At 41.2% G+C, this 16,674-nt stretch overlaps 1 protein-coding gene across 3 annotated transcripts in view; it reads left to right on the top strand.

Moving 5' to 3' along the window:
- ATXN7L1 (ataxin 7 like 1) overlaps positions 1–16,674 on the top strand; it is a 423,903-nt gene that overhangs the window by 357,158 nt on the left and 50,071 nt on the right. For all 3 annotated transcript variants that reach the window (XM_086967089.1, XM_086967079.1, XM_086967084.1), the window contains exon 7: positions 5,040–5,161. In XM_086967089.1, coding sequence (XP_086823215.1) covers positions 5,040–5,161 — 122 coding nt within the window. The remainder of the gene's footprint in view (positions 1–5,039; positions 5,162–16,674) is intronic.

Genomic DNA, 16,674 nt, shown 5'->3' with positions numbered 1-16,674 from the left:
ACATCCCCAGTAGAAGCCTCCGGTCTGCTTCTAAGAATCTCCTAGCCGTTCCCCGAACAAATAGAGTCAGATGGGGTGGAAGGGCTTTCTCTTCTATGGCCCCTAAACTGTGGAATGAACTCCCCTCCGAATTAAAAGCACTACCTTCTTTGGTTCTTTTTAAGAAAGCACTAAAAACGCGGCTTTTTATTGAGGCCTATCAGTAGCATGTCTCTTTTCTGATGCTCCTATTTTGATAATGTTTGGTTAGGAGCCTTGACGCCCGTTGGGCAAAGTTGCGCATTATAAATTGCATTTCATATCATTTCATATATATGTATAAGAAATATCACAGTTTTCAGTTACTCATATACCAATTAAGGAACTGTGACTACTATCTGTGTCACATTCTGAATGAGACTGTATATTAGAACGAATCTGTATTTGCCATTAAACATTTTTGCTCCTTTATAAATAATCAAGGCTTTAAAAATGGGAAATGCCCACATGGATGCTCAAACCTTCGTGTAGGAGTGGTTTTCATTTGTGGTAAAAAGGTTCTTCCTATAAGATACAACCAACTCAATTTCAGTTCATGCCTGGTAAATAATAGCAGTTATTTTAATTGTGTCTCCGCAGTGATCTTTTTAACTGGAACTGGCGTAGTGTAGGGCAAGCATGTTGAGCCCAATATCAAGCTACATAAGATCCTTACCGCTGTAAAATATTTATTATTTGCTAGCTGCTTTCTTACACTCAGGACACTCTAAATAAACCAAAAATGTGTGGAGAATTATGAACTCTTTATTACTCCTGTCCTATCAAAAGTGGTCAGACTGATGTTCTGTTATGACGTTACTTGGCTTCAGTGCTATAAAAAATGTTGTGTATTTTCAAACCAATTAAGTGTTAATTATATTTTTTACTGTGAAGTACACAGCCTGATTTGCTGCGAGCACAGGATACATGTGGAATTGTATCCATCAAAAGTCAGATTAAAATCTTTTTTTTTACAAATTCCCAATCGTGACTCCCCTTTAGGAAAACTGACACCTCCAAATGTGCTCCACTGTATACAAAGGCTAGTCCCTAGTACTCAGGCAGTAAGAGCTGCATGAAATTCATGGACACTGAATAATCTTGATTAATCAAATCATTAGACGAGGCGATTGGAAAGATACCCTTCTTGTCCCTTGGGAACTTTCCATATGAGATAAACTCAGGCTGAAACAACTTAATTATCATCATATAAGGTATTAACCCCTAGTCACCATTGGAAAGCAGGAGCGTTCTCCTCCTTGTACTAGATGTCACAGGTAAACAAGAGAAAGGTTCCGCTTGATATAGTCCTTTCTGGAAATAGTTGTGCACACATTCAGTGAGGTACTGAGGAGTAATATTGACTCCTCATTGAGACTGTCCTGACGAGGGTTCCTACAAGATGTGACCGGCCCAAGCACAGGGAGAACAGTGCTGGGAATAGGCACCCTCCTGGCCAAAAGAGACATTGCTAAATATTGGAGGTCGGACAAGGCTAGTGAATGCCACAGCTCATAGAGCCTGGTTGGGGGGCATCGATTAGTGTTTGAAGCTAGAACAACTAATATGCACGGCCTTGTATTGCTCTGATAAACACTGGAAATTTAAGGGCGCTGTTGGGAGCACTTCCAAATGAACACTGCTTGATCTATAGATAAGACCTTTTCCAAGCCTAATGAAAAATATGTGTACAAACTGGATTGTCAGTTCACAAGACGATAATTATGTCATTAGTTTAGCAGTCATGTTATGTTCAAGTTGTAATTTGTTTTGTTAAACTTAACAATTTTTTCAAAACAAAATAAAAAGAGTGTTTATTAGAAAAAAATATTCTGATGAAAGTTTGAAAAATAAAAAGGCCAAAACATTTTTATAGTGCTGAATCTACAACCCTAAAAAACACCCTTGCAAGAGGATTTGAGGATCCCCATATGCAGTTATCAATATAAGCAAACATATTTATTTTAACTATTCACTTTCACTATTTGTTTTGAGAGCTGGTTGGGCGCATCGCACGTTTGTATGATTCACTAAACCTCACCAACATCTCCTTGGAATACCGACGTCTTGATTTTGTGAATCTGTGTTTATATATATATATTATAAATCAGTAACCAACAACAAAAATGAAAAATGCAGAACATCACCTCAGGATTCTATTTATATTAGAAGTTATATTGAGTCAGGCATTGTTACAGTAAGTAGTAAGAAAGAAGTCCCAGAAACCTCTTCCTGTCCTGGCCAACTGCCAGATAATGATGTGGTGGAGAAACAATGGAGTGATCTGCAGCAACTCAATGGCTCATATTCAATTCAATGCACTTCTAAGATGGTATGAGCACCAGCAGTGGGAGGAAATAGAGTTAGGGTTGCAACAACTTGCAGAGCACCTAGAAAAGAAAGGCAACCATAGAGAACATGTTTGAAATGTTTCTGTATGTTGCAGAAATATTAAGCAGGCTGTTATGTACAAGCTCTGTTTTTCACATATGTGCTCCACTTAGGGTGTGTGACTTCAAATTAGAATTAGAAGCAAGCTTTAATTATACGAAGTGGGTGGAAAACCTTGTTCATCACTTCAGGGAAACAATCCTTAAAGGGATGAAAACGATAATTAGACTGCAAGGCCCATCAAAGCAGTTACCAAAGTTGGGGTCAAAAACCTATCAGCAATAAATTTAAACAAAAAAATGGGGTCATCTAACAACAGCACAATGACAGCACTCTCACCAACGCAAGCAGCCCTTTCATAGAATGGACAAAGGCAGAGGGTAGAATCGAAAACGTTCTGCTAGCAAGTGATATTAGCTTTCAACTCCCATCTCCCAACCATACAGCACCAGTGGGGGGAAAGACTATTCACCTAAATCACAAGTGTTTTTTACAAACAATAAAAAAGTCTACTGCATTGAATTGACAGAGAAACCACGACATATGCAACCAAAATTGACCAACATTTGAAAGGATTAATTTCGCCCCGTTAGAAGAAGTAAAGTCATTAATGCTGTATGGAGCAATAGAAAGGTTCTGCATAATGAAAGGTATCAGGGACTATATTCACTGTACTTTCCAAAGGTAAACTTAAGACTAACACTAGGACTTGCAGACTTCAAAGTGACACGTTATAAGACAGAAATTCAAGATGATAATGTATGGCATAATGAGTGTGCTGAAGCTGAAGCAGAAGGGTTTTTTGGCAACATTAGTCGTCAAAGATGCATGCCTGGTTCCACATCCCCTTGCATTGAAAGCACCGAAAATGCCTAAGGCTGGTGGCAGGGAAAAAGTGCTATCAAATCAGCATGCACACGAAGGCATGACATTGACCCTAAGCATTTCTAGCTGTGTTGTAAGCACGTCAAAGAAGTCAGACCATGCATGTGTATCCTTAGCTGGACGACTAACTGGTAAAGACAGATTTGTTCCAACAATGCCTGTACAGTATAAACAAGGTGATTCAATTGCTATACAAATTGCAATTTGCAGACTTTCTGTAACAATTGCCCAGCATTCTGTGACAATGAAAGATTTGTTTGCAATAGAAAGAGTGCAGAGGGCAGCCAAACCACACATAGTCCACCCAATCCAGGATCCGTGTCACTTTTACCAGACGTCACAGTCTCTGACAATGAGCATGATAATGAACTTGTTAGTAATGGTGGTATTGTGTATTCGTCACATATCTCAAGCCCTCTTACATGTGTCTAATACAGGAACGGGTTACAATCCAACTCAGTGGTCGTCATCTTTATGGGATTGAGAGAATCTAATAGTTGTCGGTGACAAAGTGAAGAAAGGTTTAAAGTGTGAAGACAAGACAACAAGAAAAAGGGGGGAGCATTCATACAACCATTTCCAACTATGAAAATAATATTGTCCCTCTCACATAGGGTCAGAGGCACATTTAAAAAGTCTGAGAAGGGAATGCATATCGATATCCTGCAGCTGATGATTGTTCACATGATACTGCAGGCTTTTCAAAATCAAATACAAATCATGGACTTCCAGAATCAAGAAGGCAAAACCAAAACATGTGTGTGTGGACAACCAAGGCCCCACAAAGTCACACACACTGACAGAAGGCACAAGACATATACCAATGGGTGAAACTCAGTTTGAATTTCTTACTGGTACATCAGCTGCCATGAGAACAAATATCACAGTTGATGTGTTAAGCAAATCATTGGGTAGTTCTCATGAGTGGGAGTTAAATCAAATAATTATATACAAAATATTTGTAGGGTGGGGAATGTCATACATGGACCTAATTGTGTGCACTGTAAATCACAAAATGCCAAAGCTTTATCATCCAGGCCCATACACACCCAATCTATCCACAGTTGTCCAAACGTATGCAAGTTTGCCACGATCAAACTTGAATAGATTTAACTATTAGTCTGACAAAGGGGTTTTGTTTTTGTTAGGTAGATGTTTACTTTAAATGGTACCAGTCCAATAGTTTTTGTTTCAAGCTATCTCTTAAATGTTCTGTTCAATTTGAATTTTTTATTTCAAAACACCCTCTATGACACTGTCTCTGTTGTTGTGTTTGCAAAAACAGTGTAGAGGAGGGCAATTACTCTTGATAAAACTCAGATATGATGCTCTTGCTGTGACATTATATTTGTTCAGCTTCACTGTAACCTGTATCTTCATTAAATGGAGGTGAATTGCAGGCTGAGATGGACTGACATTTGCTCTGTATGAAGTCCTTCATCACAGGAGTATTGATGCTTTAAATCAAGGACACAGATGAAATGGATGTATAGGGATACTGTGTGTGAACCAATAAAAATAAAATCATTTTGCCTGCAAGGCACTGAAACAATATTTTCTTTTGTAGAAATATTGTTGTTATTCATTAGAATACCACAGAATAATGAGGCACAAGACAAAAGCTTCCTACAGAGCTGACAGAAGTGGCAGCCTTATAGCCCACTTCTGCATGCGCTGTTTTTTTTGTATCTTGTGACTGTCTTTCATTCATTTTCCTGGTTTAATATGTAATTCTCTTCATCTAGATTTGTTCCTTTGGGAGTCGCTTAATGGGAAGAGGGTACTTTGTATTCGACAAACGATGGGATCGATTTAGATACGCACTGACCTCCATGGTTGAAAAACACTTGAATTCACAGATGTGGAAGTAAGTCATACGTACTTTGTAATTCAGTATTCACAAAAGATATTAAATGAACTTTGTAGCATCACCTCTATCCACACCCAGTTTTGCACGTTGTCCGCATTCAATACATAAACAGTGACACAACAGCGTGTTATCTTTTTTGTTTTAAATCCATTTGTACTAAGGCACAAAAGCAGATACATCGCAAATGCCAGCAAACTAAAAATAATGCAAAAAGGTCATATACTACAAAAACAAAATCTCCGTTTTAGGTTGGGAAGTCACTAACAAATACTTTGACTACAAACTCTAAACTCAGGTACATCTAGCCTCGGAGGCACTGGTGAATGGAGGAAAAGAGAGTGGGAGAAGTAATTTACACTGGCCATACCCTCCTAATTATATTGACCACTTGATCCACTTCATTTGCTTTTCAACACTTTTAATAGTTAACCTGCTTAATAGTTAACGTGCCTTCGAAGGCCCTGAAACAGGCAAATCCCAGCATTTTCCCATGTCTCTAACAAAACGTTCTAGGTTACAAAACTTTGTAAATAAAGTCGTCGACTGTGTTATCATATTACTGTTTAAACTGTGTATTGTAGTTCTCATAAACTCAAAATATGACCTTTCTTATGTCATCCTTCTGGAATTTATGTGGAATCTTGTGTATGGAATTTGTTGATTTGGTCTGGGAGAGTGTTGGGGGTTGTCGGAGTGATCGGGTACACTTGATTCTCTTGTAGGGGATTTCCGTGTATAGTCATAATCATGTGAATAGTCCCGCCCACATGCATGGACCCCGGAGCACTTCATTAGATATATCTTCTTAAGTTGTCATCTTCTGCCTTTCTTCAGGAAGGCCTGTATAGACACTTAAGAGATACAAAGACAATAATGCAGCCTAACCAACTAGGCTACACTGGCCATTACTTCATCTTGAAGTGAGGAAAAAGTAGCCAGTTTAACTTTTCAAATTTAGCAATTTACTGAGTTTTACACTTAGAAAACTCTCCTTCACAAAGCTCCTTTTGATGGTCCTAGGCTGTGCGCATGCGCTGCCCTAGGAGGGCCTTTAGCCATCGGTCTTCACTTTTCAAGCACTGCACTCGTGCTTGTGGCGGCATCCACCTTGCGGGAGCGAACAGCAGCGCGCCACAAGCACGAGTGCAGTGCTTGAAAAGTGAAGATTGCGCGTGCACGCACGCACCACTCCCGAAAACAGCTGCTGCTTGTTTTAAAGAAATATTGGTGTAGTTGTCTATGCCAGCCGCTAGATGGCAGATGCTGCATGTAGAAGAATCAGTTGCAAACACCAAGCATCAAACACCGGACTTACTGAATTAATGTTTACCAACCTTGACAGTTTATCACATTATTGTGCTTCCTTGTAGCAGTACCAGGAAAATCGGCTTGTCAAATTCATGTTACAGGGCCAATGGACTGCTTTTCTCCCCAGATTGGTTTCAATTCATGGTCAAACTGGGCAGGTTCCCATGCCCCCACCTTCCAAGGAGGTCCCTGGTAAACTGATCGGGACAGTCTAAAGTCAATAACTGTTTGCATGGGAAACTTTTTTTTCCTAACTCTGCAGATGGGAATGCTTACCAGAAACTTAGGTTGCATGTTTGAGCGGCCCAACCTCAAACCTCACTCTCCCAGACAGTTTACACAAGGACAAATTCATGTTTCCCCTCTCTGCATCTCTATGTACAAGACCTGCAACTGTCTCTACTTCCACTCGCTCTCAACATCTGCTCTTTACCTCACCCTCTCTCTATACCTAACATTTATCTACCACTTTCTCTGCCTTCTAATTCACCACTGTTCCACTCCTCTATCATCTCTCACTGCCTCATATCCCTCTGAACCCACTCCCCGGGCTCACTGCCTTATATCCCTCTGTACCCCACTCTCCGCGCTCGCTGCCTAAAATCCCTCTGTACCCCACACCTCTCGCTCATTGCCTTATATCCCTCTGTACCCCACACATTGCGCTCACTGCCTTATATCCCTCTGTACTCCACACCTCGCGCTCACTGCCACAACATATCCCTCTGTACCTCACACCTCGCGCTCACTGCCACAGCATATCTCTCTGTACCCCACACCTCGCGCTCACTGCAACATATCCCTCTGTATCCCACTCCTCACAGTCACTGCCTGATCGCTCACTTTACCCTACCATTCATCTTCTATATGTTCTCTCCCCTTCCACTCGTTCTACCTCTGTTCACGCACTTACTTCTTTTAGTACCTTACTCCTTTCTCAATACCTGTACTTCTTTGCCTCTTCAGTAACATCTGTCTGACACATCTCTACACTTCCTTTATATCAATGCACCCTTCTACCGTACATGTCTACCTCATTCTTTATTATTCCCTAGTCCTCAACTGTTTCTACCTGTCTCTGACAAACCTCTCCCTCTCTCTACATGGCCCTCTCTCGTTCTAAGACTGCGTTATTCTGCCCTCTCCATCTTTGATTTACCTGTCTCTGCACCTGAATCTTTTTCTTCTATACCTCACTTATTTGTCTACCCTTCACCCCTCGCTACCCTTCTGTTTGCCTCACTACGGTCTTTACCCGAACCACCTTTCAGTGCCTCTTCCCATTTCGCCTCCCTCCCTCCCTCACAGCGCTCTCCTAGCATGCATCTGTTTCTCCCCTCACCACCATGCCTGCCTCTACCCCTCCTTACCTTTCTAACCAGCCTAACTTTCTAGCTTCCTGTTAATCCTGGTAGTGAAACTTTCATTTTACGCCTCCGGTTGTATTAGATACGCATTCAAATTGAGTAGGTCATTGTTGTGCTTTCAACCCGACATCGAGACCCAGTCCCCTAGCCTCTCAACATGCCCAGATATAAAAACAAGCATTGGCATAGCCAATGGGTCTTGCCTTTGGGACCTGCTGCATTAATAAATACTCATCAGGTCCCAAAGGCAAGACCTATTGGCTATGCCAATGCTTGTGCATGATAGAGATGTAAAGGAATGGATAGAGAAGCCCCCATAGGCTGCCATTATGTGTCTGCAAATGGATACTGTGCCTTTAAGAGTCTCTAGAGACCCCTGGTATCCCATGCTTCATAGCCAGAGGCAGTTACTTTCAGTTATTTTTTCTGGCTCCTGCTAGCAGGACCCTGGATCATTGAGCTCTACCTTTTTTGGTATTACATTCAATTATAGTGATATATTTGGATTTTTGCAGTCTCACTTGACCTTTATCTACCTTCTGCTGTAGTTTTTTTGGCAGAATTTCTACAGTTTTCTTGTCAAAATACTATTTGACAAGTGTCCTGACTGTGGTAGAAAGAAGGCCAAGTCTGATGCTCACAGAGTCTGTATTCTGTGTTTGCCTGTGTTTCATGTGCCTGACCCCTGTTCTATTTATAAGACCTTTTCCAGGCGCACCCTGCGTGGACAGGGAGAAGATTTGGCTCCACGGGTTGGAGCAGAGAAGACAGAAGGCAGCTTCTTCAGCCTATGGGCAAGGAGAGGGTAAGTCCTCTACCAAGTCCCATGCTACGACCTCCGGGCGGCTCCCCAGTCGAAAAACGGCAGAAAAACAACTCCGGTCCCGATCCACGTCGAGAGCATGTATGACAGCGATATACTCTCCATCGAGCGACGTCGAAGATCAACGTAGAGGAGAAGGACAGCGAGGTCTCGGACGAGATCGCCGTAGCGGGTTTCCCCGCGTTCGACGTCGACTCAATGAAGATCGCGGTCGAGGCATCATCGTCGTTGATCAGAGTCTCACAAGCAACGGCGGTCGCCATCGACGAGAAGATCAACGTCGAGAAAATCGACGTCTACAAGACGGTCGACCTCGAGGAGAGGATCGAAGACGATGAGAAGGTCAACGTCGAGGTGTCGATACTGACGTTTGATGTCCCATTCTGGTCCTCGCTCCATTGTGAGCCTATAGTCGTCAACAGGGAGTTTGCGTTCCAGACGACGTCGGCGCTCGACGCTGAGCAGTGGATCGCCGTCCAGGGGGACGTCTGATGTTGAATCCAGGGCTCCTTCCTCACGACCAGCCCATAAGCGGAGGAGGTTGGTCTCTGTCTGGAGGATCAGTGGGACCAGAAACTGGGGGATTGGGAAGATAGGATTCAGCTGTCGCAGCAGGCTCTCCAGTTCATCCGATGGTGGTGTTCTCCGCGCAATCTCCTCTGGGGATTCCCTTACACAAGGACATACCAACACAAACCATAGTGACGGATGCTTCTCTCCATGGCTGGGGTGCACTTTCCGACCACCTTCAGATACAGGGCATGTGGTCCCCAAAAGAAACCAAGTACCACATCAACTTCCTGGAGCTTCGAGCAGTCCATTTGGCTCTGAAAGCCTTCCAGCCGTCGTTTCACACCAGTTCCCTGTTTGTTCAGATGGACAAAACGACAACAATGTTCTACCTCAACAAGCAGGGGAGGGCTCAAGATCTTGAGTGTTATCTCGGGAAGCCCAGGCCATCTGGCACTGGCTGTTAGCCAGGAACCTGACCTTCACAGCAACTCAACTTCCAGGTGTTCAGAATGCTCAGGCAGACGCACTTAGCAGACTCATTTAAGAAAATCACGAATGGGTCTTAAACATCGAAGTGGTGCAAGACATCTTCGAAAGATGGGGTACTCCGTAAGTAGATCTGTTCGCTACCGCGGAAAACACCAAATTCCGCGACTTCACCAGGGACTCTGGGGAATGCCCTATGGATCAACTGGTCGGACGGCTTTCTCTATGCTTTTGCGCCAATTCCCCTGATCTGGAAGTACTGATCAAGCTCTCACAATCACGGGCCATGATGATCCTCATTACTCCTGAGTGGCCCCATCAGTGGTGGTTCACAGACCTACTCCACCGGTCTCTCCTGCCACATCTCCGTCTTCTATGCAGGCCGGACCTTCTGACGAAGTTCGGCGGGCAGATGGTGCACCCCAACCTCTCGTCATTTAATTTGGCTGCATGGCTCCTGAGTTAGTACAGTACCGACATTTGAATCTCTCTCAGGACTGTATGGAGATATTGAAGGAGGCCAAACGACCATCTACACGCACGTCATATGCATATAAATGGATTTTCATTTGAGCAAAGTTCACCTGGCAGCTTTAACTGCTTATAGGAAATGTCCTTCACAAACTTCCATTTTTTTAAACCCCAGTCATCAGAGATTTTCTTGTAGGATTGAAGAAAGTGTTTCCTCCTATTAGGCGTCCTTTGCCTCCCTGGGAGCTCAATGGGGTCCTTTCACGACTGATGAAGGAAAGGTTTGAACCCATTCATAAGGCTTCTTTTCAGCACCTGTCTTGGAAGACGGCTTTCCTTGTGGCCACAACTTCTGCCCGCATGGTTAGCGAACTTCAGGCATTATGTTGTAAAGAGCTTTATACAGTCTTTCATTCCACTAAGGTAGTTATGAGGACACAACCTAAGTTCCTCCCTAAAGTTGTTTCAGAGTTTCATGTGAACCAAACTATTACACTGCCTACATTTTTTCAGAATCCCTCTTCTCCTGCTGAGAGGTCGCTTCATTCCGTTGATGTTAGGAGGGTCTTGAGATTCTATTTGGACAAGACTAAGGATATCCGTAGATCGGGCTAGTTATTTGTAAATTATGGCTCGGTCCGAACTGGTCTAGCTACCTCCAAACAATCCATTTCTAGGTGGATTGTTTCCAGTATTCAGCTGTGTTATCAGAAAGCCAACAAGACTTTGATTAGTAAGCCTAGGGCTCACTCTTCCAGAGGTAAAGCAGCTACTGCAGCTTTACTTCGTAACGTACCTATTTCGGAAATCTGTAAGGCTGCCACTTGGAAGTCAGTCTATACATTTACTAAGCACTAATGCCTAGACACTGATGCTAGGGCAGATGCTCAGGTTGGGCAGGCTTCACTTTGAAATCTTTTTGCACAATAGAGCAGTTGTTCTCTGTTTCTACCATCTCTGTTTCTACCACCGCTGGAGAGTTGTTTTGGGAATGGGCTTGCTAGTCTATTCAAATTATAATGACTATACACGGAAATCCCCTACAAGAGAAGGAGTAGTTTCTTACCTGTAACTCCAGTTCTCTTGTAGGGGTATTTCTGTTTCTGTGATAGTCATAAGCAACCCGCCCTCCGCCCCGGTGGCAGACACAGATGTCCCTAAGACTCAGCAGGCTCTGCTTCCTTACGCCGCCAAAAAGAACTGAAAGTAACTGCCTCTGGCGGTGCATCATGGGATACCGGGGGTCTCTGGAGACTCTTAAAGGCACGGTATCCATTTGCAGACACATAATGGCAGCCTATGGGGGCTTCCCTATCCATTCCTTTTCATCTCTTATCATGAAAAAAGGAGCTTTGTGAAGGAGAGTTTTTTATGTGTAAAACTCAGTAAATTGCAAAATTTAAAAAGTTAAACAGTCTATTTTTTTCTCACTTCAAGATGAACTAATGGCCAGTGTAGCCTATTTTGTTAGGCTGCATTATTGTCTTTGTATCTCTTAAGTGTCTATACAGGCCTTCCTGAAGAAAGGCAGAAGATAACAACTTATGAAGATATATCTAATGAAGTGCTCCGGGGCCACGTACATGGGCAGGACTATTCACATGATTATGACTATCACGGAAATACCTCTACAAGAGAACTGGAGTTACAGGTAAGAAACTACTTCTTCCCACTGGTGAGAAAAATCTTCTACAACTCTTCATCTTATGGTGTGTATGGTACATCACACAGTTTTGGTAATGAGGACTGACTCACCGGAACAACACAACCACTGGTGTATTACTTGGAGAGTTTCCATTTTTACCTGTTTGACTGGATTCTCCGTATGAAGACGTCACCATCCCTAGGATCTTCTGAAGAGCTGGTGACCCCCGCCATCTCAGTCGTTTCTTTGGACTTATTCTAGGTTTAGGGTCGGGGGATTGTGTGCAGGTGCTGCATGATCCGACATTTTGGGTCGCGCGAGGTGCAAGCAGTTTGTGACCATAAGCACCGAGCACATCATTCAACACTGCACCAGTGTGCTCCAGTCTGTGTTATGGAACACATAAAAATATTTCAGTGTGTTTCTTGCTGCACGCTATCAGGTCATGCAAGTTCATTCTGTGCAGCCATTTTGGATTGGGTTGGCATGCTTTACTTACTTACTTACTACAAAGTTACAAGATCACGTCATTGCGTTTGTCCATCTTCTATTTGGATTGTCCTGTTCTCTATATGAGTGGAATTATGATTGTTACGGCACAACCAGTGTTGCATACGATGAGGTGACTGCACTATTGAATTGCAGACAGTCAGCTTCCACACTGATTTTCTTGACTACCATTATTCGAAGACTCATTCACATTTGTGGTTTTGCAGACTGTTGGGTGAGATTCTCCTTTTCTTCTTGGGTGCTGCAAGCTACTGGATTATTCTTATTTTAATTCAGCCATTGTTTATTTGAGCTGTTCTCTTAATTACAATTGTTTCTTGTTGTGCACTTTTGTTGGTGAGTGGAGAGTGGACTTGTCCTTTTAGGTGAAATTTGGACACTGAACAGTTCCTTCCTTTGAGCAAACATGAGCTCTCAAAATGTCTTTCTTAGTCAACAGCTAGTATTTCGGCCCTCTCGTGTTCAACCCACGAAGAGGTGGCTAGAATAGAAGGAGTATTTTTTCAATTATACTGCGACCATCAGTGAGGAGAATAACATATTGGTGTGCCAGACGAAAATCATTTTGTTGCACTCTCTGGTTCCTAAAGGGATCAAGATTTTTAATCAACTATCTGTAGAGGGTACAGCTAGAGAAGGGGATATGTTTGTTTGTGTGCTATTGTATATTGATAACTACTTTGCTCCAAAGGTTTGCATAGGTATTACTAGATTTATGTTTTTTCCAAAGGTAACAAACCTAAAGTGAATCTATTAGTGATTTTGGTATTGATCTCAAAAAGCTTGCTATGGATTGTAGATTTGGGGCTTTACAAGAAGAACTAATTAGGGATCAAGTCGTAATGCATGTGTTTAATGTTTGAGAGCAGCTGTGGGTCAATGGTTATTCCATTTTGAAATATATTTTAGCCATTGCATGCAAGGCAGAAATGTCTGGAAGATGTGCTAGGAATGAGCCAAAAGTAATGATGAGTGAACTTGTGGGAAAGATTAAGGGTCAGATTGAGAAACTTTTTAACAAAACCTTTAAAATGAGTATTTAAATAAAAGCAAAACTAGGGACTTAGCAAGATATTATAGGTGTTCAGTGAGGAACATTTGGCTTACAGGAAGAGTTGTCCTGCGTTAAAACAAAAATGTAGTGATTGTGGGCTACTCAGATATTTTGCCGAGGTTTGTAAAAAAGAAAAAAGAAACAAAGTTGCGTTAAGTGTGTCTACAGTAAGTAGAGTAGTTTGTTCAGTGAAGCGGAATCTTGGAGTACCGTTATGAGTTTTCATGAGAAATTAATTATGAATGTGGAAGACCAGATGGTTAAGAAAAGAAAGGTAGAGTGTAACATGGCAATCAGTGGTCTGCAGTTAACCGTTTTCGCAGACCTCCATATATGACGATAAATGAGGAGGTTTGGAGAGACAAATTTGTCATTAAGATTTAGGGCAATTTTTTTCCATCTGAAATTCGAACAAAAGGTTATGATGGGGAACCTTTTGATATGTTAGGCTATTGGAATAACATTTTTATGTTAAAAATCAGGCAAACTCTTGGTAAACTATACATAAATAAGAAGTGCCCATCAGTTGTTGGTTTTGCAGATCAGGGACATTTGCACATTGTATAGGACCCAAACAGTAACGAACAGGTTCTGGTGGTAGATGAAGGTGAAACAAAGGGTAAAAACTTTTGGTGACATTTATAGAAGTTTTTAGAACTATTGATTAGTTATTGGGGTTTGAACACAAAATGTTGTTATAAGAACAAACCCAACGGGGAGTACATAAATGAAGACATACATCCATGTTATTGCCAGTTGAAGTGTCAAAGGAAATAGAGAAATTCATGAATTCTGACATCATTGAACTGGTTGACGCATTCAACTGGATTTCCACATTGGTGATTATTAGATGTACCAATGGTAAGATAAGATTGTGTGTTGATCTTCCCCATGTAAATAGCATCATAATAGACCAGTTTCCATTGCTAAAAATTAATGAGATGTTGGCTGTGGTGAAAGGCACAAATTGGTTTTCTACTGTGGATTTAGTATCACCATATCACCAAGTTTCTTTGAATAAAGAGCGTAGAAAAATTGCTGCATTTATTATCCCTGCCTCAAAGTCTCTTTCTCCAGCTGAAGAAAAATACTCCTTCAATGAGAGACAAACTTTGGGATGCATGGAGGCATTGAAGTATTTCAGAGCTTTCACTTGGTGTAAAGAATTTTGTATTAGGTGTGATTCTAAACCACTTTTAAGATACTGATCTCTGAAGGAAGGGTAAAAAGGTCTGCAGGAATTGCATAATTTTCAATTAAGTTGCATATAGAGTTGAGTATGTACATAGAAAGGAAAATGTTGCTGATTTTCAATCTAAATCCAGAGTGCCTGTGCAATTAGAAGAATGCTTGGAGGATTTGTGGAATGACTCACAAGTTGCTCTTGTTCATGACAGTGGATCAATAATGAGGAATGGTTGTAGGAGTTTAGCATAGATAAGGTATTGAACAGAGTAAAGGAATTTGTCGATAACAGTTGGTCGAATATAAATTGTCTGAGAATGGACGAAAGGCCATATTGGGAAATCAGATTAAAATGATCTCATTGTAATTGTATGCTACTAAGAGGTTGATACCATCTACTTCTTTAAGAGAACAAGTCAGTAAGCTAAGTCATGAAGATAATTTTGAACTTTTGTCCTACAGTTTTATTGGTGGCCAAGGGTTGGTATCAATTTTGAGAAGAGTGTTAGGTTGTTTGAACTATGAAATGTGAACTTAAACCACCAATGTGTGATGTGTCTATTCCCAACTGACCTGGGGAGTGTGTAGCTGTGGACATTACGGGGCCCATTGGCATTCAACAACAGTACATTAGTGTTGATAGATGTTATTTCCCGTTGGCCAGTGGTCAAAGTGGTTAGTAAAGCTTATATTGAAACAGTTTTAAACCGTTTAGGCCAAATATGTTTGTTGGAAGGTATTCAGTCAATGATCATTAGTGAAAATGGTGTTCAATTTATTTTTAATATTGCACAAGCTTACTTTAATAAACTTGCCATGCAACATAAGACTACGTTTTTATACAATCCAACTGGTAATAGTATGATGGAGATATTTAATCTCATGATCAAAGGTGTCATTCAACCATTGTGTCAGTATTGTTTCACCATTTAAAATTATGAGAAGTAGAACTTTCAGATCCAAGAATATACCTGGGTGTTTATTTACTTCGATTCAGGTGGAGCTGTCTGTGTTAGAAATTAGACATAGGATTAAAGATAGTCATTGAAAATACAAGGAGTCATTTAATACTAAGAACAAGGTCAAGGATGTTGAAATAAAAATTGTTCAGTGGGTAAGAATGAAGAAATTAGGTAGGGTACCAAAGTATGAAAGAAAGGTTTTTGAACCAAGAGAAGTGGTAGAAATGTTAAAGAATGCAGTCAGATTAAGTGATGATGACGTATGGAACCTAAATTGTATTGCCATTGGTTTTGAGAACATGTAAGAAGAATTCTAGAAACAGAACTCTGATGGAAGGTAGAGTAATGAGTGATGTGTGGATGATGGACATGAGAAGAGTTCAGAAGGGATGACCAATAAGGGTGCTGATATAAGATGAAACTGCGAATGTTTATTTTGACAAGCCCATTCAGGATGAGAATTGTATTGTTGATGTTTGTGAGAGAAGGGATGATTGTGGAACAAGTCCGTATTCTGCAAATGACGAGGCACCAGGGACTGAAAATGGTGGAAGTGTTTTTTGGTCCTGTTCCTGTTGAACAGAAAAGGAATAGGAAGTCACCAATATGGTTAGAAGACTGTGTATGTGAGAAATACTAATTCAAGTTCTTTGTACTCTTTTAAGTATATATATTTCAAGCTGTACACAAAGTATTAATTGCATGTGCCTTGTCCACTTTAATGTATATGTTTATATATGAGTTTACAACCCACTATTGCAATTACCTGTAAACTGCTGAAGTTTCAAATGTGTTTTTGTATTTTTATTAATATTTTTTATATTACCATTATTTAAATTTTATTATTTTGTACGGGGGAGGATGTGTGTAATGTTAATGTTCTCGCAAACACAAGGTAAGAACCTTTTTATGTCATCCTTCTGGAATCTATATGACATCTTTTCTATGGAATGTAGTGATTTGGTTTTGGAGAGTGCTGGAAGTTCTTGGAATGAGCAGTTGTACGTGATTCCCTATGGTGAAAACAAAGCTTCTACAACACTTTATCTTCTTGTGGTTTGTATGGTACACCACACACTTTTGGTGACGAGGACTGGCCTCACCACAAGGGTAACAACCAGTTGTGTATTACATGGAGAGTTTCCATTTTTACCTCTTTGACTGGATTCTACGTCTGAAGGCGTAA

Source organism: Lissotriton vulgaris, chromosome 1_1, assembly GCF_964263255.1.
Source record: "Lissotriton vulgaris chromosome 1_1, aLisVul1.2, whole genome shotgun sequence".
In the NCBI taxonomy this organism is placed as follows: domain Eukaryota; kingdom Metazoa; phylum Chordata; class Amphibia; order Caudata; family Salamandridae; genus Lissotriton; species Lissotriton vulgaris.
This window is presented reverse-complemented; position numbering and strand designations above follow the sequence as displayed.